At 42.6% G+C, this 26,136-nt stretch overlaps 1 protein-coding gene across 2 annotated transcripts; it reads right to left on the bottom strand.

Annotated features, from left to right (window-relative positions):
* Positions 1-11,347: 11,347 nt before the first annotated feature.
* On the bottom strand, positions 11,348-25,298 carry LOC110524041 (nexilin). Of its 2 annotated transcripts, XM_021603338.2 has the most exons (15): positions 25,004-25,298; positions 21,998-22,535; positions 21,484-21,675; positions 20,780-20,864; positions 20,327-20,475; positions 18,782-18,979; positions 16,575-16,751; positions 15,795-15,983; positions 15,419-15,610; positions 14,630-14,677; positions 13,865-14,062; positions 12,526-12,747; positions 12,230-12,421; positions 11,685-12,048; positions 11,348-11,481 (listed from the first exon to the last, which is right to left on the bottom strand). In XM_021603338.2, exons 2-15 carry the CDS (start codon positions 22,487-22,489, stop codon positions 11,468-11,470), a joined length of 2,712 nt encoding a protein of 903 aa, XP_021459013.2. In that variant the 5' UTR covers positions 22,490-22,535; positions 25,004-25,298; the 3' UTR covers positions 11,348-11,467. The 2 variants fall into 2 exon arrangements, with proteins under 2 accessions (XP_021459013.2, XP_021459014.2); XM_021603339.2 differs by lacking the exons at positions 11,348-11,481; positions 14,630-14,677 and having other exon boundaries at positions 11,650-12,048.
* Between the last annotated feature and the right edge of the window lie 838 nt (positions 25,299-26,136).

Here is a 26,136-nt window from a genome sequence, read left to right as displayed (position 1 = left end):
GTCTTTATATTCTTGATAGAATGGTTAAATACAGCAAAGTTTATGTTGTGTCAAAGGCAGCTGTTTTTTGTTTTTTTTTACAACAAAAACAACTTGAATGGAATTATTTTCGTCTCCATAGTAGAATACATCGAGAAATGTGAGGAATATAACACTTTAGTTCATTTGGAGTGGTAAATTCCCCAGCAAGAAAACCAAATAATGTCGCTCAAACAGAAAGGGGAGCTAACAGAAAGTCACTGACAACAACCAAAACGAAACAGGTGGGGTTTTCGGGGGGGTTCTGAAAGACACTCATGGGATGTCCACTGAAAGTTGTCTTGCAACAACTGGGACCTAAAAGACAACCACCACGAGCACCCACTAAATTTGTCCAAGAACAGGAAAACAAAATAAAATCCTACACCAAAAAGTTGGGCAAAATGAAAACAGTGGAGATCAAATAGAGGATTGCTTGTCTGCAACTCAAAATAGGGAGAGCCATCTAAAGGTGTTGAAAATCCACATCTCTCAAGACAACTGGAGCCAGCCACTCTTAAATAGCACCTGGGCCAGCACAGGTGAAACACCTTCACACTAACGAGATGGCAACCAGCACAGGTTTAACACACTGACCAAAGAGGTGACACACTCGGTGTGCCCTATGTGCTAACATGCTAAAGTCCAATCTCAAAACATAAATGGAAAAATCAAAAACCTGTAAGAGGTTGCACATGCTGCAGCTACTCTTCCTGGGGTCCACATAAAACATAAAATACATGACTGAGTACACAGTTATAGACAAGAACAACATAATATATTATTACATTAAAATGTAAATTAAAAGTCATATTGTCAAGCCACCAAGAGACAATAACAACAGAAAATACTATTTACATACTAGTCATATATTTATGTACAGTACCAGTCAAAAGTTTGGACACACCTACTCATACAAGGGTTTTTCTTTATTTTTATTATTTTCTACATTGTAGAATAATAGTGAAGACATCAAAACTATGAAATAACACATATGGAATCATGTAGAAACCAAAAAAGTGTTAAGCAAAATATTTTATGTTTGAGATTCTTCAAAGTAGCCACCCTTTGCCTTCATGACAGCTTTGCACACTCTTGGCATTCTCTCAACCAGCTTCATGAGGAATGCTTTTCCAACAGTCTTGAAGGAGTTCCCACATATGCTGAGCACTTGTTTGCTAATTTTCCTTCACTCTACAGTCCAACTCAAACAATCTCAATTGGTTTGAGGTTGGGTGATTGGGGAGGCCAGGTCATCTGATGCAGCACTCCATCCCTCTCCTTGGTAAAATAGCCCTTGCACAGCCTGGAGGTGTGTTTTGCGTCATTGTCTTGTTGAAAAACAAATGATAGTCCCACTAAGCGCAAACCAGATGGGATGACGTATTGCTGCAGAATACTGTGGTAGCCATGGTGGTTAAGTGTGCCTTGAATTCTAAATAATTCGCAGACAGCTTTACCAGCAAAGCACCCCCACACCATCACACCTCCTCCTCCATGCTTCACGGTTGGTACCACACATGCGGAGATCTTCCGTTCACCTACTCTGCGTCTCACAAAGACACGTCGGTTGGAAACAAAATCTCCAGTTTGGACTCATCAGTCCAAAGGACAGATTTCTTCCGGTCTAATGTCCATTGCTCGTGTTTCTTGGCCCAAGCAAGTCTCTTCTTCTTATTGGTGTCCTTTAGTAGTGGTTTCTTTGCAGCAATTTGACCATGAAGGCCTGATTCATGCAGTCTCCTCTGAACAGTTGATGTTGAGATGTGTCTGTTACTTGAACTCTGGGAAGCATTTATTTGGGCTGCAATCTGAGGTGCAGTTTAACTCTAATGAACTTATCCTCTGCAACAGAGGTAACTCTGGGTCTTCCTTTCCTGTGGAAGTCCTCATGAGAGCCAGTTTCATCATAGCGCTTGATGGTTTGAATTACATTTCCATGGTTGGGTCACACAGCTAGCTTATGTCACAAAGTAAACAATACAGTTATTACACAATATGCATGGCTATTAGGCCTACTGTCTAACAATATTAATTGTGTTTCTGTTTATCTGTTTAGGCAGTGTGTAGATGTAATCTGATTGTGGAATTAATTGTCATTTTTTTTGTCAACGATCTACACAAAATAGATGGGCTGGCGACCTACACAAAATACTCTGTAATGTCAAAGTGGGAAAAAAAATTGAACATTTATTAAAAAGATCCTGAAAAATTAAACACTAATCACATAAGGCTGAAATGAAATATAATAAAACCGTTTGACATACAGTAGAAAACCAGGATTGTCAGCTGCTTTAAAAATAATAATGTTTATGGAAAATATTAATAACCTTCCACCTATGAGGCCACTACGTCGTTTGACTGCAGGAAAGGGTTACGGAAATATTTACTCCTGAATATATATATATTTTTTTAATGTTTTACTTTTGTTATTGGAGGTAACTAATGAAAGCGAGATACCTAGTCAGTTGTACAACTGAATGCCTGAAATGTGTCTTCTGCATTTAACCTTAATCAACATCCATGTCTTGGCACCCGGGGAACAGTGCCTTGCTCAGTAGCAGAACAACAGATGTTTACCTTGTCAGCTCGGGGATTGGACCCAGCAACCTTTCGGTTACTGGCCCAGCGCTCTAACTAGTCTAACCACCAGCAGCTACCTGATCAACAACACTTAGGTTTCTACTTACAGCTTATACATACTATATATGTTTTTTAAGGACACAATCGATTTTAAAATAGTTATATTTTGTTTGTTTTACTCCGATCCTTCCACCACCATCAACCTCTCCCATTTATTTCTGAAGACCATCCAGTTTGATTTCTATTTGCCATATATTTTTAACTGTGTTGCTTCACAAAAGTTCGGAACCTACAGTATATACATTTTACGGACACAGTATATCTTACATTAGTTATCTTGTTGTTATTAGTTACACCCTTCAGCTCCACTCAACACCTCCCATCTATCTCATAACACCATTCCTATTGGATTTCTATTTTCCGTATATATTTTTCAACTGTGCTGTGATGTTTCACAAAAGTCCTGAACCTTTCTAAATTAAAGATGAACACTTTTGTGTATTATTATTAAGTATTATTATATTGTTGATCGATTGACTATGACTTTTCAAATCACCCAGTAGTGCCATCTGCAGAGTTAGCTCCAGGTAAATGTTGCAATTCTTCAGCCATTCCTGGACCTGTGACCAAAAACAAGCTACATGTGGACAGTACCAAAACAAATGATCTAATGATTCTGTCTCTCTTCACAGCCAAATCTGCATGGTTGTATCCCCCCATATATATAACATTATATTGGTTGCAAGAATTCTGTATAATAATAGAAATGGAAAAATTCAAAGTTTTGAATCCGGCGTCGTTTTGAGTATAAGTTCATAAACCATGTGGCATGGAATCAGTACATTGAATCTCTTCATTTCCACAATTAAGGAAGGATTTCCATTACAAAAATTACATTTTTGGCAAGCAATTATTATTTTAGCAAACAATTATTGTGATTCATCCTATATTGTCCCTAACGTCATTACCCCATAGCAACAGATGTGGGACACACACACACACACACACACACACACACACACACACACACACACACACACACACATACACACATACTCATACACACTCCCCACCCTTCCCTCACAAACAACCACAAGCTCAGATGTTCAACAGTTGTTCCATCCCCGAGCTCAACTCCAGAAAGGACTTGATGTGCGAATGTCTATACAGTTGCAGCTGTTTGAGAAGGCATGCAAGATGTTGGAAAAATGGGGAGATTTGATTAACCAATTTCAAGTCCTAGCTGAAGGAAATCAGATACACCTCCTTTCCCTGAAACACACACACACACGGGTTCCCCTTGTGACCATTTTCCCAAGCATAATTTGCCTCCTCTCTGATTGTCCGAATGTGACCACCTCCCCATGGGTTACTGCAGCTAGTGTTGCCAGCACTGGGTGGGGGCACCCCACCGGAATCCCCACCGGCTAGGTAAAAGGTTGTCAAGGTTCTCCTTAACAGCTTTGAGAAATTCCTTGTATATTATTCTCACCCATCAGGGGGACATCACCGGATTCCTGCCGCTCTGGATATTACACCGGATCATCGCAGCTACCTAGCTGCAAACGAGTGGCTACTGTTAGCTAACACCTCTGTCCCGAAGCAAGCACCAGCTAGCCTTGAGCTAGCCTCGAGCTAGGCCCACCAGCTAATTCTAGGGCTACAATACCTCCTCTGCCAATTGGCCTGGACCCTTTATTGTCAACACGGAGCCCCACCGATCTATCAGGACTGGACCACCGACGTGATCGCCCGATGTGGTCTCAACAAGCTATTCTGTTACGATGTCACCGAAGAACCATCTACTAGCTTTTCTGAATGTTGTGTCCCCTGCTCGCCTAGCGTAGTAGTGACTACCGAATGGCACCCTGATTCACCTGTTACTGCACTTTTGACCCTATGATCACTCAGCTACACAGCTGATGCCCCCTGGACTGTTTCAATAACACGGTACCTAATTTTGTTCACCTGTCGGCCCCAGCCTCGAACTCAGGTCCTGCATGTACCTAACTGACCCGCTCTGCCCATTCATCGCCATTTACCCGTTGTTGTCTTAGCTCTCCTGATCAACACCTGTGATTGCTTTATGCCTCTCTCTAATGTCAATATGCCTTGTCTTATATATGCTGTCTTGGCTAGTTCTTATTGTTTTATTTCACTGTATAGCCCTCAGTCCCACCCAAAATGCCCTCTTTTGTACCACCACACACACATGCAGAGACCTCACCTGGCTTAAGTGGTGTCTCCAGAGATGAAACCTCTCTCATCATCACTCAAACGCCTAGGTTTACCTCCACTGTATTCACATCCTACCATACCATTGTCTGTACATTATGCCCTGAATCTATTTTGCCACGCCCAGAAATCTGTTCATTTTATTCTCTGTCCCCAACGCACTAGACGACCAGTTCTTATAGCCCTTAGCCGTATCCTTATCCTACTCCTCCTGGTTAACCCAGGCCCTGTAGCTCTCAGTTCCACTCCTACTCCCCAGGCGCTATCATTTGTTGCCTTCTGTAACCGTAAAAGCCTTGGTTTCATGCATGTTAACATCAGAAGCCTCCTTCCTAAGTTTATTTTATTCACTGCTTTAGCACACTCTGCCAACCCTGATGTCCTAGCCGTGTCTGAATCCTGGCTTAGGAAGGCCACCAATAATTCTGAAATTTCCATCCCCAACTACAACATTTTCCGCCAAGATAGAACTGCCAAAGGGGGTGGAGTTGCAATCTACTGCAGAGAGTTGCAGAGTTGCACAGTTCTGTAATGCAATCCAGGTCTGTGCCCAAACAGTTCAAGCTTCTACCTTTAAAATCCACCTTTCCAGAAATAAGTCTCTCAATGTTGCCACTTGTTATAGACCCCCCTCAGCCCCCAGCTGTGCCCTGGACACCATATGTGAAGTAATTACCCCCCATTTATCTTTAGAGTTTGTACTGTTAGGTGACCTAAACTGGGATATGCTTAACACCCCGGCCGTCCTACAATCTAAGATAGATGCCCTCAATCTCACACAAATTATCAAGAAACCTACCAGGTACAACCCTAAATCCATAAACACGGGCACCCTCATAGATATTCCTGACCAACCTGCCCTCTAAATACACCTCTGCTGTATTCAACCAGGATCTCAGCGATCACTGCCTCATTGCCTGCATCCGTAATGGGTCCGCGGTCAAACGACCAACCCTCATCACTGTCAAACTCTCCCTAAAACACTTCAGCGAGCAGGCCTTTCTAATCTACCTGGCCCGGGTATCCTGGAAGGACCTCTTTCCATCAGTAGAGGATGCCTGGTTATTCTTTAAAAGTGCTTTCCTCAACATCTTAAATAAGCATGCCCCATTCAAAAAATGTAGAACTAAGAACAGATATAGCCCTAGGTTCACTCCAGACTTGACTGCCCTTGACCAGCACAAAAACATCCTGTGGCGTACATCTGTAAATAGCCCACCCAACTACCTCATCTCCATATTGTTATTTATTTTTTTGCTCATTTGCACCGCAGTATCTCTACTTGCACATTCATCTTCTGTACATCTATCACTCAAGTGTTTAATTGATCAACTGTAATTATTTCACCACTATGGCCTATTTATTGCCTTACCTCCATAATCTTACTACATTTGCACACACTGTATATAGATCTTTCCATTGTGTTATTGATTGTACGTTTGTTTATCCCATGTGTAACTCTGTGTTGTTTGTGTCGGACTGCTTTGCTTTGTCTTGGCCAGGTCGCAGTTGTAAATGAGAACTTGTTCTCAACTGGCCTACCTGGTTAAATAAAGGTGAAATAAAATAAATATATAAATGTAAGAATGCTGTTCATTGACTACAGCACAGCATTCAACACCATAGTACGCTCTAAGCTCATTATCAAGCTGGAGGCCCTGGGTCTCAACCCTGCCCTGTGCAATTGGGCCCTGGACTTTCTGACAGGCCGCCCCAGTTGGTGAAGGTCGGAACCAACCATCTCCACTTCGCTGACCCGCAACACTGGGGCCCCACAAGGGTGCGTGCTCAGCCCCCTCCTGTACTCCCTGTTCACCCACGACTGCGTGGCTATGCACGCCTCCAACTCAATCATCAATTTTTCAGATGACACAACAGTAGTGGACTTGATTACCAACAACAACGACACAGCCTATAGGGAGGAGGTGAGGGCCCTCGGAGTGTGGTGTCAGGAAAACAACCTCTCACTCAACATCAACAAAACAAAGAAGATGATAGTGGACTTCAGGAAACAGCAGAGGGAGCACCCCCCTATCCACATCAAAGGGACAGCAGTGGAGAAGGTGGAAAGTTTTAATTTCGTAGGCGTACTCATCACAGACAAACTGAAATGGTCCACCTACACAGACAGTGTGGTAAAGAAGGCGTAACAGCTCCTCTTCAACCTCAGGAGGCTGAAGAAATTTGACTTATCACCCAAAACCCTGACAAACTTTTACAGATGCACAATCGAGAGCATCCTGTCGGGCTGTATCACAGCCTGGTACGGCAACTGTGCCGCCCTCAACTGCAAGGATCTCCAGAGGGACTGCACAATGCATCACCGGGGGCAAACTACCTGCCCTCCATGAAACCTACACCACCCGGTGTCACAGGAAGGCCGAAAAGATCATCAAGGACATCAACCACCTGAGCCACTGCCTGGTCACACCGCTACCATCCAGAAGCCGAGATCAGTACAGGTGCATCAAAGCTGGGACCGAGAGACTGAAAAACAGCTTCTATCTCAAGGCCATCAGACTGCTAAACAGCAATCACTAACACAGAGAGGCTGCTGCCTACACTGAGACCCAATCACTGGCCACTTTAATAAATGGATCACAAGTCACTTTATACAATGCACTTTAAAAATGTTTCCATGTCTTACATTACTCATACCTCATGTATATACTGTATCTTATACCATATATTGCACCTTGCCTATGCCGCTCGGCCATCGCTCATCCATATACTCATATGTACATATTCTCATTCACCCCTTTAGATTTGTGTGTAGTAGGTTGTTGTTGGGGAATCGTTACTGTTACTGTAGGATATTACTGCACTGTCGAAAATAGAAGCAAAAGAATCTCGCTACACTCGCATTAACATCTGCTAACCATATGTATGTGACAAATAACATTTGATTTGAAAATGGAATACAGAAATATCTCATTTACATAAGTCTCCAAAACCCTCAGTCAATACAAGTTAGAATTACAGCAGTCTTTCTGGCTACATCTCTAAGAGCTTTGCACACATTGATTGTACAATATACAGTGGGGTAAAAAAGTATTTAGTCAGCCACCAATTGTGCAAGTTCTCCCACTTAAAAAGATGAGAGAGGCCTGTAATTTTCATCATAGGTACACTTCAACTATGACAGACAAAATAAGAGAAAAAAAAAATCCAGAAAATCACATTGTAGGATTTTTTATGAATTTATTTGCAAATTATGGTGGAAAATAAGTATTTGGTCACCTACAAACAAGCAAGATTTCTGGCTCTCACAGACCTTCTTTAAGAGGCTCCTCTGTCCTCCACTTATTACCTGTATTAATGGCACCTGTTTGAACTTGTTATCAGTATAAAAGACACCTGTCCACAACCTCAAACAGTCACACTCCAAACTCCACTATGGCCAAGACAAAAGAGCTGTCAAAGGACACCAGAAACAAAATTGTAGACCTGCACCAGGCTGGGAAGACTGAATCTGCAATAGGTAAGCAGCTTGGTTTTAAGAAATCAACTGTGGGAGCAATTATTAGGAAATGGAAGACATACAAGACCACTGATAATCTCCCTCGATCTGGGGCTCCATGCAAGATCTCACCCCGTGGGGTCAAAATGATCAGAAGAACGGTGAGCAAAAATCGCAGAACCACACGGGGGGACCTAGTGAATGACCTGCGGAGAGCTGGGACCAAAGTAACAAAGCCTACCATCAGTAACACACTACGCCGCCAGGGACTCAAATCCTGCAGTGCCAGACGTGTCCCCCTGCTTAAGCCAGTACATGTCCAGGCCCGTCTGAAGTTTGCTAGAGAGCATTTGGATGACCCAGAAGAAGATTGGGAGAATGTCATATGGTCAGATGAAACCAAAATATAACTTTTTGGTAAAAACTCAACTCGTCGTGTTTGGAGGACAAAGAATGCTGAGTTGCGTCCAAAGAACACCATACCTACTGTGAAGCATGGGGGTGGAAACATCCTGCTTTGGGGCTGTTTTTCTGCAAAGGGACCAGGACGACTGATCCGTGTTAAAGAAAGAATGAATGGGGCCATGTATCGTGAGATTTTGAGTGAAAACCTCCTTCCACCAGCAAGGGCATTGAAGATGAAACGTGGCTGGGTCTTTCAGCATGACACCGCCCGGGCAAGGAAGGGGTGGCTTCGTAAGAAGCATTTCAAGGTCCTGGAGTGGGCTAGCCAGTCTCCAGATCTCAACCCCATAGAAAATCTTTGGAGGGAGTTGAAAGTCCGTGTTGCCCAGCAACAGCCCCATAACATTACTGCTCTAGTGGAGATCTGCATGGAGGAATGGGCCAAAATACCAGCAACAGTGTGTGAAAACGTTGTGAAGACTTACAGAAAATGTTTGACCTCTGTCATTGCCAACAAAGGGTATATAACAAAGTATTGAGATAAACTTTTGTTATTGACCAAATACTTATTTTCCACCATAATTTGCAAATACATTTTTTCTCATTTTGTCTGTCATAGTTGAAGTGTATTTACAGGCCTCTCTCATCTTTTTAAGTGGGAGAACTTGCACAATTGGTGGCTGACTAAATACTTTTTTGCCCCACTGTATATGCTGTACACTACCGTTCAAAAGTTTGTCACTCAGAAATGTCCTTGTTTTTGAAAGAAAATCAAATTTTTTGTCCATTAAAATAACATAAAATTGATCAGAAATACAGTGTACAGTGTTAATGTTGTAAATGACGATTGTAGCTGAAAACGGCTGATTTTTAATGGAATATCTACATAGGCGTACGGAGGCCCATTATCAGCAACCATCACTGCTTTGTTCCAATGGTACGTTGTGTTAGCTAATCCAAGTCTATAATTTTAAAAGGCTAATTGATCATTAGAAAACCCTTTTGCAATTATGTTAGCACAGCTGAAAACAGTTGTGCTGATTAAAGAAGCAATACAACTGTCCTTCTTTAGACTAGTTGATTATCTGGAGCATCAGCATTTGTGGGCTCGATTACAGGCTCAAAATGGCCAGAAACAAATACATTTCTTCTGAAACTTGTCAGTCTATTCTTGTTCTGAGAAATGAAGGCTATTCCATGCTAGAAATTGACAAGAAACTGAAGATCTCGTACAACCCTGTGTACTACTCCCTTCACAGAACAGAGCAAACTGGCTCTAACCTGAATAGAAAGAGGAGTGGGAGGCCCCGGTGTCTAGATTGAGAAACAGACCCCTCACAAGTCCTCAACTGGCAGATTTGTTAAATAGTACCCGCAAAACACCAGTCTCAACGTCAGCAGTGAAGCAACGACTCTGGGATGCTGGCCTTCTAGGCAGAGTTGCAAAGAAAAAGCCTTATCTCAGACTGGCCAATAAAAAGAAAAGATTAAGATGGGCAAAAGAACACAGACACTGGACAGAGGAACTCTGCTTAGAAAGCCAGCATCCCGGAGTCGCCTGACGTCGCCTCATCTTGACGTTGAGACGGGTGTTTTGCTGGTACTATTTAAATGAAGCTGCTAGTAGAGGACTTGTGAGGCGTCTCTTTCTCAAACTATTGTTTCAAAAACAAGGACATTTTTAAGTGACCCCAAACTTTTGAACGGTAGTGTATATTTTTCATATATATATATCATACTTACGTAACTTTTGATCAATGTACATCAAAATCTATGCACCTTGATAAAGGTGCAACTGAAAATAGTATATGTCTTACAACATTGTAATAAACTACAAATGCCCTAGAATAGAATAGAATCAAATGGAATAAGTAGAAACTCTCCATCCATCCATCCCTCCATCCATTCATCCCTCCCTCCCTCCCTCCCTCCCTCCCTCCCTCCCTCCCTCCCTCCCTCCCTCCCTCCCTCCCTCCCTCCCTCCCTCCATCCATCCATCCATTCATCCATCCATCCCTCCATCCATGCATTTACATTACTGTAATTCATGTTAAAATAAATGATACAACAGTTGCACAGAGACTGGTATTTAGCAAATTTTATTAAAACTTTAAATAAATGTATCACAAATATTTAGACTAGCATAAAACCAATTGTGTCATTATATTTCAAACCATACAACTATATAATGCATATCATGTAGAGTTGTATTTTAGCTTAACATGAAGAAAAAAACTTTTGGGATATGAAAAATATTTTGTGTACCTTTTAGATGAACAAAATATTAAAAAAGAAAAGAAACAAAAATCCTAAATATATATTTTTATTAGTAACCAATGTTTCAGACAGATTGTGCATACTGTTGTATCTATTTCACAGGGATATCAAAAGGCTTTAAATTGGGTTGCACCATATTCTCAAATGAAACTTTATGAAATCTGACCTTTGAAGGGACATTTTCTCAGATGCACAGGCGTTGTGATCTATGATATGATCACAAAATCAATCTGAACGTCATTCATGGCAGCAATCACTCATGGGACCAATATGTGATTTGGCACAGATTTCATCCTAAACATAATAATGAAAGGGATGAATGATGAGCAATACGTAAACAACATGATCTTGCACTTTTCATTTTGTGTGTATCCCTAGAAGGAATGGCTAGCATACTGCTGTTTCCTCCTCTTTTTGGCTCTAACATGAGATATTACATTATACAAAAAGAGTGAGAGAGACAGGGAAAGTTCCAGAAAAAGGAAAGCATCAGTAGTCCTCAGCTGGAAGAGAGAAACAGAAAAGGGAGGTGTTACCCATAGATGAACCAGCTGAACCAAGCCAATGCGGAAGAGGAACATGCGATCCCATCCAATCATAGAAAGAGGAGCATGCGATCCCATCCAATCATAGGAAGATCAGAAAACTAAAACAGGAAGTGGTATCATGCAGGCATGCAGTGGCAGTCAGACGGACGATTGCTTACTTTCTATCGTTAGGATACAAGTGCTGGCAGCGGTGCCTCTGCTGTTGACAGCTTTGCACATGTACTCTCCCTCGTCCTCTGGGAAGGTCTCTGGCAGGTAGAGGCAGAATGTCTCCCCTCTCTCTATGTACTGATAGTCCTCACAGTCCTGGAGCATATTCCCCTCAAACCACCAGGTCACCTCCGGCTTGGGCTCCCCAGTGATCTTCACCGTGAACCGCACTGGCTCGGCATCCACCACCGATTGGTTCTTCAGGGGCTTCTTAAACCACGGAGCCCCCGACCTGGCGTGGTCCTCCTCATCCTCATAGGCTGCCGAGCCATTGATGATGCTTCCCTCTTCCTCCTCCTCATCTTCCCTTTTCTGCCAAAGACATGACACGTGATATCACATTTTAGATTTGTGGAACCCCTCCCCCCTCTCACATTACCACTTCGGGCTGAACTGAGCTGTCATGCGTTTTTAGAATGTCATGCGTGTCAAGGATGCCCACAGTTTAACAACGAGAAACCCGATGATTGAACCCGATGAAAGAGGGATTTACTTTTTGGAGAGCAGCGTCAATCTCTTGCTGCTCGAACTGCATCCTCTGCAGTTTCTGTTCCTCCACCCTTTTCCTCTCCTCCCCCTCTCTGGCTTTGGCCATTTGTTCGAACCGTGCGCGCATGTCCACCTTCTGTCTGAACGGAGCCTCCTCAGCCCCCTTCTCTGTGTCCTTTTTGCCTTCATCATCCTCCTGAAAAAAACAGCCCTCACAGTAAGTGATTTCAGAAGAACATGATACAGACCAACACGTTGGCGTTCCTAAGCGATTCTGAAGGACCATGCTCAAATATATACCTCCTGGACCCGCTCTTCTTCCCTCTCTTTGATTTCCTCGTCTACGGCCTTTCTCTTTGCTCTCACGTCCTCAATCGTTTTCTGGATCTCCTCGTCTTTCAACTGCTTGATCTTCTCAAACTTGGACTTGAGGTTCTTGGCCTGGATGGAGCCGGTCCTCTTGAGTTTCTTCAGCTCCTCATACTCCTTACTCACTGTATCAGAGCTCTCATTCACTTCATCCTTTGGAAAGAAGCACATTGAACTGATGAGTGATGAGGATACGATCACAATCGAAGCATACAGTGAGCTCCAAAAGTATTGGGACAGTGACATCTTTTTGTTGTTGTATTGGCTCTGTAGTCCAGCACTTTGGATTTGAAATGGTACAATTGACTACGAGGTTAGTGCAGGCTGTCTTTAATTTGAGGGTATTTTCATCCGTATCGGTTGAACCATTTACAAATTACAGCACTGTAAAAAAAAAAAAAATATTCAGCAAATATGTGTATTAAAGTAGTCAAAACTTTAGTACTTGGTCCCAGATTCCTAGCGCACAATGATGACATTAAGCTTGTGACTCTACAAACTTGTTGGATTCATTTGCTGTTTGTTTAGGTTGTATTTCAGATTATTTTGTGCCCAATTGAAATGATAATGGTCAATAATGTATTGTGTCATTTTGGAGTTTATTCAACTTTTATTGTTAATAAGCATAGAATATGTTTCTAAACACTTATACATTATTGTCAATTCTACCATGATTACGGAAAGTCACAAGCTTGTGGTAATCATTGCTGCTAGGAATATGGCACCAAATACTCTACTTTTGACTACTTTAATACACATATAAGTGAATTTGTCCAAATAGTTTTGGTCCCTAATATTGGGGGACTGCGTACAAAACGTGCTGTACTTTCTAAACAGTTCTCCCGGTATGGATGAGAATACCCTCAAATTAAACAGTCTGCACTTTAACCTGATTTTATCATTTCAAATCCAAAGTGCTGGAGAACAGAGCCAAAACAACAAAACAATTGCCATTGTCTCAATGCTTTTGGAGCTCACTGTGGGTCTCATGGTTTAAACTGGAGCCGTATGTATCAAGCGTCTCATAGTAGGAGGGCTGATCTAGGATCAGGTCCCACCTGTCCATGTAATCTTGGGATTGTGATCTAAAAGGCAAAACTGATCATAAATCAGCACTCCTACTCTGAGACGCTTGATAAATACAGTCCCTGGTTCTCCTCGTCTTGTCATCAATCTCTGCAGTTGGTAGTTCCATGCCAATATCCATGAGACTTCCCATGTGGGTTTTAGTTAACAGCATTGTGAGACGGATACCATGTTGATGACTGACCTCTCCCATCTCTTGTCTGAGCTGCTCAAACTCCAGTTTCTCCTGCTCCATTTTTTTTTTGCGCGCCTCCACCTTGCGCTTCCTATCGGCTTCCTCCTTCTGCTTCAGCAGCTCCTCGAAGTTCATCTCTAGTTTCCCAGGGTGCAATGCTTCCTGGGACTCGCTCTTGAACATCCCTTCCTCTTCCTCGTCTAGCACCTGGCGGAATACAAACACAGAGCATGGTGTCATTTGACATTTCACTATAAACCAATCAGAATCAAACAGCACAAATAATCTTTAATCACAAATCAATCATCATATCAGCTTCCAATAGCAATTTAATCCACCGGTTTAACACTCCCAGAATGATTCACAAACAGTGAAGCACCCAATGAAAAGCAAAGCTAAGCAACATAGTCACATTGAACAGCAAAGCTAAGAGAACCAAATCACATTGATCTTCTCACCAGATACTGTAAAAAGCCCTAGAATGAGATGAAGATTTTTAATCTCGTTCTAGTAAGTCTTTCAACATCATTGTAGAATCAATCCAAGTAACCAGGACACACTATTACACACTGATGGGGAGCCACTTTTAAAGGAAGCCAGCAGTGTTAGTATGCCTACTGAATATCCCATTCAAACAGACCATTCACATCCATGCATATGACCTTTGACTTACAATAAGAACTTACAGTATTAGCAGTTCATGGGAAACACTGTGTTATTTCTTCTTAGTCAGTGTACAAGTACAATTGTCATTTGAAAGTGAAAATATCTTACTTCTCCATCTTGATATGAAGTCTTAGATTTTTCCCGATCCAGGGGGCTCTTTAAGAAGATAATTTGAAAGTAGGAACAGCAATTGCAAGTGTAGTGTTTCAGTAACGTTACATCATCATGTAGGATTAATCCATGTCCTATTATAGACCAATTAGAGATTGAGTTCTTATATTAAATATAGACTTCCTCAAATGTTAATATTGGGGTTAGTTTTCAGTAGATTATAGCAACATTGGTCCCACTTTAAACAGACTATAACTTTAAATGAACTATAAGAACCATGGAGCCATAAAAAAGCCTTCGTAAGGCCTACACAAATCATTTATAAGCAAATGTCATTTGCAGTTTGTTTAAAGTGTGAGCATTACATTGGATATGAGCTCAGATGACACATCTGGATCAAGCAGAGTTCAAAATAGCGCACAGCGTGAGAGACTGAAGGTATTCATCTGTGACATACATACGCAAAACAAGTTACAAAAAGTAACTCGCTGTGGCTCTAATCATGATGAAAAAACAGGAATAAATTATTCATCAAAATAATTTTAATCTTTTCACATGCTCCTTCTGAACGCAGCCTACTATAACCTACATGTTAGCGCAGGGCTTCATAAGCAACATGCTGGTGCTGCCTGCAGAGGTGTGTTCATAGAGATCCTATGATTCACAAATGTTTCTAAAATCAAAAGAATTTCCTGGCAAGATGGCAGATTTTTTTATCATGATGCTAAGATACCAAATTCCACTAGTGAATTGTAGGATCTTTATGGGTATGTTACCCAGTCCTACCATATTCTTGCGGGCCTCTGCAAAGAGCCTCTTCTCCTCCTCCAGCCTCCTCTTGGCCTCCTCCTCTGCTTTCTTCTCCTCCGCCTCTCTCCTCTGACGCTCCTTGTCCTCGAAGCTGACGCACAGCTTCCCTGGCTTGCTGCCCTCCAGGTTCAGCATGGCCAGGAACACCTCATCATCATCATCCACTATCTGGAAAAGGAGGACAACAACGAAAGAGCTCAAACTAGTGTCTGACATCTCTGGGTGGGATCAGTATGAAAAAGGAACTCTAAACACAATGACCAATGACATCGCAATGACCATAGGAGATGGCAAGACAGCACAAACAGATCTGGGGACCAGGTGTAGTGACCATGATATTACTCTCACTGACCATGCTTTTCCTGGCCTCGGCGAAAGCCCTCCTCTCCTCTTCCATTCGTCTCTTGTACTCTGCCTCTGCTGCCTTGCGCTCATTCTCTACCCTCTGTTTCTCAAGCTCCTCGAAGCTCAGCCTTAGTTTACCAGGCTGGATCACCTCTCTCTCGCCCTGAGCTCCTTGTGAGTCCTCCTCATCCTCGCCCTGCAAACACATCAACTTCCAAAATCACACAAGGCACAAGGCTAGGAAGTATAGCTCAGTTGGTTAGAACGCAGCGCTAACAACAACAACATCGCAGGTTCAATCCGGGAAGAGCATCAAAGCACCTTATCGAAGCTTGATTGTACGTAGTGCTAAGTAAATGCTACTGTTAAGAATGCACTGACTGTTTAATACAGGTTTTTTTTTCCCAGGGGGTTTTCTTGTTCAGAAAAGATGGATCGTTTTAGGCCTCATCCCATGTTTACGAGATTATGTTCACCTTTATAACTACATTATACACACCAACATACAAGCTCTGACAGATTGAGATTGCTTCTTTAAAAGTCTTATCAAGACCTAAAGATGCCACAAGTCAACTTGACACTTCAAAAGCACAAGAGAAAAGATATGCAGGATGTATGAAGGGGATATGCAGGGTTGGTACAGAATGGCCACGCTGATAATTTACCCCCAAGGTTTACAGTATCTAGCAAGTCTGAAATATCTCAGCTATCACAAGGAAAGTACAGGCCATTGAAACGTAATATGCTAATAAGGAATGAGCTAATAATGTTTCATAAGATCTGTCACCATTTCCAGCTTGGCCACTTCGAAGGCTTTCTTCTCCTCTTGCAGACGTCGTTTAGCTTCCCTCTCAGCCTGCTTCCTCAGCCTTTCCTGCCTCTCCTTCTCCGCCTCCTCAAACGTCATCTTCAGCTTCCCAGGAGTCACCTGTTCCTTCTCCGTGGGTTGCTCCTCATCCTCATCCTGCATTGACCAAGACAGTCTACCTTAGAGACCACCATATCCACATGAAGTAGTGACACAGAACGGCTGTCATGAAAGATGAGATGTTCCTAGTTTCCTAGAAACACCTACAGTGCCTTGCAAAAGTATTCATCCCCCTTGGCGTTTTTCCTATTTTGTTGCATTACAACCTGTAACTTAAATGGATTTTTATTTGGATTCCATTTAATGGACATGCACAAAATAGGTCAAATTGGTGAAGTGAAATGAAAAAAATTACAAACAGAAACACCCCCTTTGCTATGAAGCCCCTAAATAAAGATCTGGCGCAACCAATTACCTTCAGAAGTCACATAATTAGTTGAATAAAGTCCACCTGTGTGCAATATAAGTGATCTGTCACATGATCTCAGTGTATAAATACATCTGTTCTGAAAAGCCCCAGAGTCTGCAACACCACTAAGCAAGGGGCACCACCAAGCAAGCGGCACCATGAAGACCAAGGAGCTCTCCTAACAGGTCAGGGACAAAGTTGTGGAGAAGTACAGATCAGGGTTGGGTTATAAAAAAATATTGGAAACTTTGAACATCCCACAGAGCACCATTAAATACACTATTAAACAAATTAAATAATATGGCCCCACAACAAACCTGCCAAGAGAGGGCCACCCACCAAAACTCATGGACCAGGCAAGGAGGGCATTAATCAGAGAGGCAACAAAGAGACCAAAGATAACCCTGAAGGAGCTGCAAAGCTCCACAGCGGAGATTGGAGTATCTGTCCATAGGACCATTTTAAGCCGTACACTCCACAGAGCTGGGCTTTACGGAAGAGTGGTCAGAAAGAGCCATTGTTTAAAGAAAAAAATAAGAAAACACGTTTGGTGTTCGCCAAAAGGCATGTGGGAGACTCCCCTAACATATGGAAGAAGGAACTCCGGTCTGCAATTGAGCTTTTGGCCATCAAGGAAAACACTATGTCTGGCACAAACCCAACACCTCTCATCACCCCGAGAACGCCATCCCCACAGTGAAGCATTGTGGTGGCAGCATCATGCTGTGAGGATGTTTTTCATCGGCAGGGACTGGGTAACTGGTCAGAATTGAAGGAATGATGGATGGCGCTAAATACAGGGAAATTCTTGAGGGAAACTTGTTTCAGTCTTCCAGAGATTTGAGACTGGGACAGAGGTTCACCTTCCAGCAGGACAATGACCCGTAGCATACTGCTACAGCAACACTCAAGTGTTTTAAGGGGAAACATTTAAATGTCTTGGAATGGCCTAGTCAAAGCCCAGACCTCAATCCAATTGAGAATCTGTAGTATGACGTAAAGATGACTGTACACCAGCGGAACCCATCCAACTTGAAGGAGCTGGAGAAGAATGGGCAAAAATCCCAGTGGCTAGATGTGCCAAGATTATAGAGACATGCCCCAAGAGACTTGCACCTGTAATTGCTGCAAAAGGTGTCACTACAAAGTATTGACCTTGGGGGGGTGAAAAGTTACGGACGCTCAATTTTTCAGTTTTTTTGTGTTATTTCTTGTTTGTTTCACACAAAAAAATATTTTGTATCTTCAAAGTGGTAGGCATGTTGTGTAAATCAAATGATACAAACCCCCCAAAAATCTATTTTAATACCAGGTTGTAAGGCAATAAAATAGGAAAAATGCCAAGGGGGTGAATACTTTCGCAAGCCATTGTAAGCTGTTCCTTTGTCCTACCGAAACTACTTCTCTGTGGGCTGCTCCTCATCCTGCTTTGATATAAACAATCTACACTTAGACCCCCATTTTACCACAAGGTATTGACACAGACAGAATAGATTTCATTAAAGATTTTCCTTGAAACACTTAAGCTCTTTCTTTGTCCTGTGGGCTGACATAAACAATCTACACCATATTCCCACAAAGTATTGTATTGAAGTATTGACACAGACACATGGATATAATGGCTTTCTTGAAATATTAGATTTTCCAAGATTTCCTCCTAAAACAGCTACGCTGCCAGTCCTGCCAAAGCCTATTGGAAAGGTCCTCCTCAGCTCACCTGTACAACCGAGCGCCGCTTGGCCTCGCGGAAGGACTGCTTGTTCTCGTCGTAGCGCTTCTTCCTCTCCTCCTCAGTCCTCTTCTTCAGCTCTTCCTCACGGTTCTTCTCCAGGTCCTCAAAGTTCATCTTGATCCTGCCTGGAGGTCGCGACGGCTTCGATGGCACCACACAGACCAGGATGCTGTCATCTCCCTCCTGACATAAGTGGAGCCATTGTGAGAAAAGGAAATTACATTTAACATGAGATAAGATATGATAAGACAGTACTTTATTGATTCCCAAAGGGGGTTTAGCACATCAGCAACACAAACCATTTCCTGGTCTGTGAACTTGACAAGTGCTAAAGTGGTTGTGTATAACCAAGTAAAGGACTAAAGCTAAGTTATACATTATGAAATTACTAGTTGATACCTGCCTATGTCATGTCAAAATAGAGAGAAAAATCCCCACTAACTAAACACACGCACAGAGAGAGAGAGAGAGAGAGAGAGAGAGAGAGAGAGAGAGAGAGAGAGAGAGAGAGAGAGAGAGAGAGAGAGAGAGAGAAGCTAACAGCCCATAAAAGAGAACATTCTTTCGGCCTAATGGCCACCATTTTCAATGGGTCAGTCTGTGAATGTCAGCCCTAAAATAGGAGGGGTGGGGGGGAAACAGGGGCTAATTTAGTCAGTGGTGTGGGAAACAGTTGCCAGTCACATGTTGTCTACACCTGACAGTGTATGTGGCTCAAGCAGCAGCAGAACTTGTAAGCACGGTGGCCCAATTGTTTATAGCTCACTCGGTCAGTACTGGCTCAGGTTAAAGCTACCGCCCACCCTCAATAAAGACTTCCCCAAGTTTTGTCTCACTACTATACAGTAAAGGTACATGCAGTAGGTTGCAGTGAAAGGAGACAATGAAGATTGAAGTCCATATAGCTTTCACCATGTTCAAGAAACAAATAGATCACTGGAGTAGAACGAAGATCAACAACATGTGTACAGTGAGCACTGAATACAAGCATAAGGCATAATGCTTACTAGTACTTCCTAGTGTGTTTTGTCACTTACTGAAATCTACCACCTTATCGTATCTAGGTCAACATACATTTGGAGAACTGGCTTCGGTCCAGTTTGACATGGTTATAGCTACAGCATTGCAACTAGCGCTGAATGCCTTTCGAAAGCAGCAATTTAGTTTGTGATCCATTCTAAGGATACTAAAGCCACTCCGCGATGACAAGTGAGGAAAACCTTGTTCAACTTGACAGATACACCCAAAATTCATAGCATATGACCTGAATGTGTGTTCTCAGAGCTGCTGTGGCTTGCAGCCCCACTGGTCTCCACTGCAGGATTTCCCTCCAACCTGCACCAACTGTTAGCCTTTCAAATGGCACTTAAAATAACTCATCTGGGTGGCAGCTGAGGATTACCTGACTGATTACACATCGATGGAGGCCCGTCCCTCAGTAGAGGCAGCGACTGAGCAATCCAGCCGCACTGTCCCACTTCCTCTATAGGCTACACTACAGTATACCTGGAAGTAATCCCGCATGTTTACCTCTGCGGCTTTCTTGGCCAGCTCCTTCTGCATCTTCGCTTTCTCCATGATGTCCTGGGTGGCGCGCTTCTTCCTCTCCTCCTCCATCCTCTTCCTCTCCTCCTCCTGTCTCTGCTTCTCCATCTCGGCAAACTTCCCCTTCACGCTACCTGTAGAGTGAAGAACCCACACGTAGATGATGGTGAAGATGAGGCCACAGCACAAACAACAGGGTTGTGTCCGTTAGGCATGCAACGTTTTAAAACGTTTTGCAGCTGGAATTGAAAATGAGCGCTCCTTATTGGATGAGTCCAGGTAGTCCCTCCCTGTTACAGTCCGTATCCTTTCAGTTTGTTGCCAAATGAATTTGCCCCATGGGTTGAGATGAGAATTAGAACAGAGCCCTCTTCCTCAGTCCTCTCCCACAGCCCACCTGCCCTTATCTACACCCTCAACAACACCCCCATTTCCTACCTGTGATCTTGGGGACGTAGGATTTCTCTACCTTGGCTGGCTTCACCTCCTCCTCCTCATCACTGGAGGCAAGTAGTTCTTTTATCTGTGGTGGATCAGAGGGAGAGCTTTGCTGAGAGGTTACCAGTTTATCTGGGATCATCTGCTTTGCACGCTCAGGAGCCATGCTGGTCCCAGCAAGTTCTCAAGCCCCTAATCCTGTGTAATTGCACATGCATGTGACCTGCAGGGGGGCCTCTGATTGGATCATGTGGTTGTGACATGGGGGGAGATCAGCATGAAGGCATCCCGTCTCGGAGAGTTGACTACAATAGTACAGGGCGTTTTCTCTTCCCCCCCCCCCCTCCCCCTCCTGAGTATCAATGTGTTAATCCCTCGTATCGGTCACTGTTTGTTTTACCACGCTGCAACCTGTGATACAGCTTGTGATAAAGGACAACATGCATAAAATGCACAGTTGATTTAGTATGTTATCAGTAATTATCAGTAAAAATTTTTTTAGAATAATCCCCCTAGATGGATAAAAGCACAACCCAAACACAATTACAAGGTACTTCAATTAAATAAAAAATGTGTAATTTTTCTGCACAAAGTGATGTGATGATGTTCTCCAGTACACCCACACTGTGGTTGTTGAGGCTAGTGCTCCATACCATGCAGGTCACAGTTAGTTGGGGTTATCTCTGTCTTGTTTGACCTCCGACCTGTTGCTTCCTGCGGTTGTATTCCCTCTCCTTGACATACTGCTCCTTCCTCTTCTGGTGCTCCTCCTGGCTCCTCCTACTGTTGCGCTCCTCCCTGGCCTTCTGCATGGCCTCAAACTTGTTCTTCACGTCAGCCTTACCAATCTGGGGCACGTAGCTCCTGGCCACTGGCTTTTTGAAGCGCAGGAGTCTCTGGAGAAAGATGAAGATACACGTGTCAATGTAACATTATTTTGTAAAGGATTGGGAGTGTGCTAAGGGAAAGATTCATAGGAGTGAGATCCATAGGGCTGAGAGTCTCAGAACTCAAACACGTTTTGAATAGTGCCATTCAGTTGAACGCTGCAGAAACCTTATGAGAGATCTACAGGCACACTCCCTGATGTAACAGCAGTAATTGTCTCGACAACCGACAGTATTTCATATTGAACATGTCCAGAAGTAAACCTTACTATTCAGTAAGCTAATACGTCAACTCCAACAGGATAAACTCACAGATATGGCCGTGCCTCACCTCTTGTTTCAGAGCCACTTCAGATATGTTCTGTAACTGGTCTTTCTCTTCTTCCTCTTTTTCATTGTCCATGTCGTGAGCCACACCATTTTGTGCCTCATCCTTCTTGTCCTTCCTCGATCTTGACCTTTGCATCGGCTTGTCCTTTGCCGTGCCATTTTCCCTGTGCTCCACCTCACTCATGTCGTGTGCCTCATCTTCCTCGTCCTCCTCAGGCTCTGTGTGAACCTCGTCCTCTTCGGTGTGAACCTCTTCCTCATTCTCGCTAAGTGCCTCGTCATGCTTGTCACGTGGGGCATCGTCCTCTTTGTGTGCCCCGAGACCGCGCCACTCGGTCGCGACGTCGCCATGCGCGTTCTCATCCGCATCGGGTGCCGCGTCACTCGTGTCGCGTGCCACATCGTTCAGGCCGTGTGCCACATCAGTCAGGCCGTGTGCCACATCAGTCATGTCGTATGCGACATCCGCAACATTCTGTGCCACCTCAGTCATGTCTGCGCCACTCTGACAAATTGACAAGGTCCTCTTCAAATGTTACCTGTCAAAAAAGAAAGGAAGCATTACGGTATCGTACATATAACAACCTATTAATCTTCACATAATCACTTTATTATTTATTGTGCATATCGCTTTAACAATTTTATTAAGCTCCTCTTTCTCATATTCAAACTTACTCAACCAAAAAATGCTAACTAAATGTAGTCTCATTCATCTCAACCATCATCAAAGATGTAATGGTCTGACAGATCTACCAATGATGGACTTCAGATTGAGCTGACTGAACTAACTATATTGAATAGGCAACCATTTTACAGGTAAACATTACAAATTGCCCTTTCTGAAATGCGGTGTGGTAAATGACTAGCCTATATGGACTTCAAGAATGTGTGTAACTTTGAATATCTGTCATTGTTTTACTACCCTACATATTACACTGTAAAGCACTTTGTGACAACTACTGTAAAAGGGCTCTATAAAATACATTAGATTGATTAATTAATACCCTGCCTACACAATATCACATTATAAATAAACACAATTGCTGAGCATCTGAAGTCTTGCGAGTGTCTGTTTGGGGAGGCAGGCACCTCATGGCTGCTGCAGTTTAGGGGAGGAAAGGGTTGCTCCTCCTCCTCCCCCTCCTCCTCCCCAGTGCAGGGTCAGAACGCTAAGTATAGCCCACTTGTGTGTCCAGGCCATGTGATCATGGTTATTTCTGATGAGTGATATGCGGTGGGATAGAGCTAGGGTCGGCAGCCGCATGTCGCCCAACAGACCCTTGACAAAACGGACAGACTTAGTCCCAGACAATCGGATGAGCAAGAGATGTTTGGGCCATAGAGTCATCAGACACTAAAAAGGTTACTGTTGATCCGTGTGTTAGAAATCTAAGCTTGGCATCTGGCATGGCTATACATTTTGAATGTGTTCTCATCAATTCACTTGGTAATAATACTGACGTAAACAGTCAGGGGGTTGCGGTGAACAAAGTGCAGTGCAAAGTACCGCTAAACATGTGCATGTGACCAATACAATTTGATTTGATTTGAATTTTTTTAAAGATAGGCCAACAAATACAATGTCATTGATTTGACTGATTGATGGATTGAACGCTTGAAAGGTAGGCCTAAATGTACCCACGGTTGGCCAAATGTTGATTATATGGGCCTACTTAACAGAGTACGACACGCACAACTTTTTGTCAAAAGGACCACCTGTTGCAAATTTGACTTTGAGTTCAAGTTCAGATCGATTTCCCATTACACACCTGATAGACAGCTGTGTTGGCACATATCACATCAACTACTGTGAGTACGACAACTACTGTGACGTTGATGGTATGGATCACCCAGTCTGAGAGTAACAGGTAATTAACTGGATTCTAACAATATATGAAAAACCCAAGGCTTCTTTCTAAAAAAAAAATGTATCTCAACCAATGCACTATTAGACTGGGATCAGTACATCTGTTACAGCTGTGGATTTGGTCATCAGAATACACTGCCCTCTTCAATCCAGCTGTGATAACCAGGCATCATAATAAAGGTGATCATTCATGTAAAAAAAAATAAAAAAATTAAATGATACCCTTTTTATCGCAAAATTGTCTCTTTGTATATCACAAATGGACACTAATCCAAATGATGCAATATAGGGATGCAGCGACCAAACACAAAGCCCAAGTCACCATCTCTCTACAAAGAAGTTGTCAAGCCTTTGCTGAAACACAAATACCATTAGAGAAATATAATTCCAGGCACATTTATAGTATTGTTGAAGCACTTCCATATGGTATAAAAACTTAAGTAGCTTATCAATCATGACCTAATTTTTAATCATTTAGAGTATAACATATTGGCAAGAGGAATAAAAAGTTATTACCGTAAAAAAAAAAAGATCTAGAGTCTATTGAATTACAGTTACACCCATGAGTACTTTTCTTGACCCCACATTTCATGCAAGGATTTGCCTCGAATAACTTGAACTGCCATATCATAGTTAACCAACACATTTAGGCCTGGCAAGTGAAGTCCTATTTTGGTCTAACAGATATACTCAGCTGCCACTAAATACCATGACAATGTGCTAGAAGAATCTGTGTGTTCAAATAAAAAATAATCTGTGTTTTAAAAATGTCTGGATTTCTTTGATGTTTGGTCATGTTAGACCGACATTAAAAAGTAAGAGTACCAAACTAACATAATATTTTATTTTACAGCTAAACAAAACATGTTTTTGTGTAAAAAAAATTATACCCAACAGCTGAATGACAAAGCAAAGTCAACTAGGCCTAACTGAAACATTATAACTTTCAATATTTCACCTTTTTTTATGACTAAATTATAGTTTGCCTAGCATTCTTTAAAAAAATGTACATTACAAATCTCAATTTAAAGATCAACAATTGAGGGGCAAATTTGAAACTCTCCCCAACAGGTGAATTTTAACATCCACATAACACACATTATTTTCAACTAAAGTCTTGCAGGAAAAAAAAACGTTTACCTGTTTCAGTGTAATATCCTCCTTTATCATAGGAATTTTCTGTACAAATAGTGGATTAAAACAAAAGTAATGGCAAGATGACAAATCCCAACTTGTCAAAGCACGGAGATGTGTGCGCCCTGTTCACTGTCAGACGACTCAAAGTCGAATGGGTGAGGTTACATATCCTTAACCAGCTTCCATAAAAGTAGGCCTACCGCTACTTTTGCCGTCTAACGCATTCCGCGCGCGCCAGCGCTAGCTTCAGCTGTCGCCTCAAATACGCATGGTGGTTTCTGTTCGCTTGATGCAGATACAGCTGCAGTTCTCTCAGCCAGTCTCCCTGCCTGTGTTTGTATTTGTCAAATGGTATATTCCCTGACGTTATAACGACATTGCGTGAGTTAAGGAAGGCTACATTTAATAAACTATTTTGTTGGCATGTTATCTTTCAGCAATTTGGCTACTACTAGTCCTATGATTGACCCTTTTCCACCAGAACATACAGATTGTCTTAAAAAAAACAAATGCTGACAGTGTGGTAGGCTTGCTATTTGAACATGTCCAGTGGAGGCTGCTGGGGGGAGGACGGCTCATAATAATGTCTAGAACGGAGCGAATGGAATGGTATCAACTGATGAGTTTGTTGTATTTGATACCATTCCACCTATCCCACTCCAGCCATTACCAGGAGCCCGTCCTCCCCAATTAAGGTGCCACCAACCTCCTGTGGTTGAGACATAAACATGTGTGAAACTTGCACAATACTGAACTCATCATCAGGCCTATGTCAAATGTAAAAATTGTGTTTACATGAGAGACCGGCTCAAACTCATGATAGGGTATGCCTACTTCTCAGGACGCATTCCAAGTTCCACTGTTCATCCCTAACTTTTATATGGAATACATTCATAATCAGCTCGGGACACAGTCGAAGGTGGCAGGTACCCTGGTGGTTAGAGTGTTGGGCCAGTAATCAAAAGGTTGCTGGTTCAAATACCTGAGCTGACACAGTAAAAAAGCTTGAGCAAGTCACTTATCCCTAATTTGCTCCAGGGTTGCCATACTACTATGTCTGACCCTGGAAAACAACACATTTCACTGCACCTATCCGCTTGTTGGTGTTGAGAGGCAGGATGGCTTATCTGGTATGA

The sequence above is a fragment of the Oncorhynchus mykiss genome, chromosome 5 (genome assembly GCF_013265735.2).
Source record: "Oncorhynchus mykiss isolate Arlee chromosome 5, USDA_OmykA_1.1, whole genome shotgun sequence".
NCBI classification, from domain to species: domain Eukaryota; kingdom Metazoa; phylum Chordata; class Actinopteri; order Salmoniformes; family Salmonidae; genus Oncorhynchus; species Oncorhynchus mykiss.
Note: the sequence above shows the minus strand (reverse complement) of the source record. Positions and strands in the feature narration are given on the sequence as shown.

Coding starts and splice junctions, on each gene's coding strand:
- LOC110524041 (XM_021603338.2), bottom strand. CDS start 22,489: ATGACTGAGGTGGCACAGAATGTTGCGGATGTCGCATACGACATGACT. Junction 20,476..20,779: donor CTACGTCCCCAAGATCACAG/GTAGGAAATGGG, acceptor TTCACTCTACAG/GTAGCGTGAAGGGGAAGTTT. Junction 15,611..15,794: donor CCGAGGCCAGGAAAAGCATG/GTCAGTGAGAGT, acceptor CTCCTTTTCCAG/ATAGTGGATGATGATGATGA.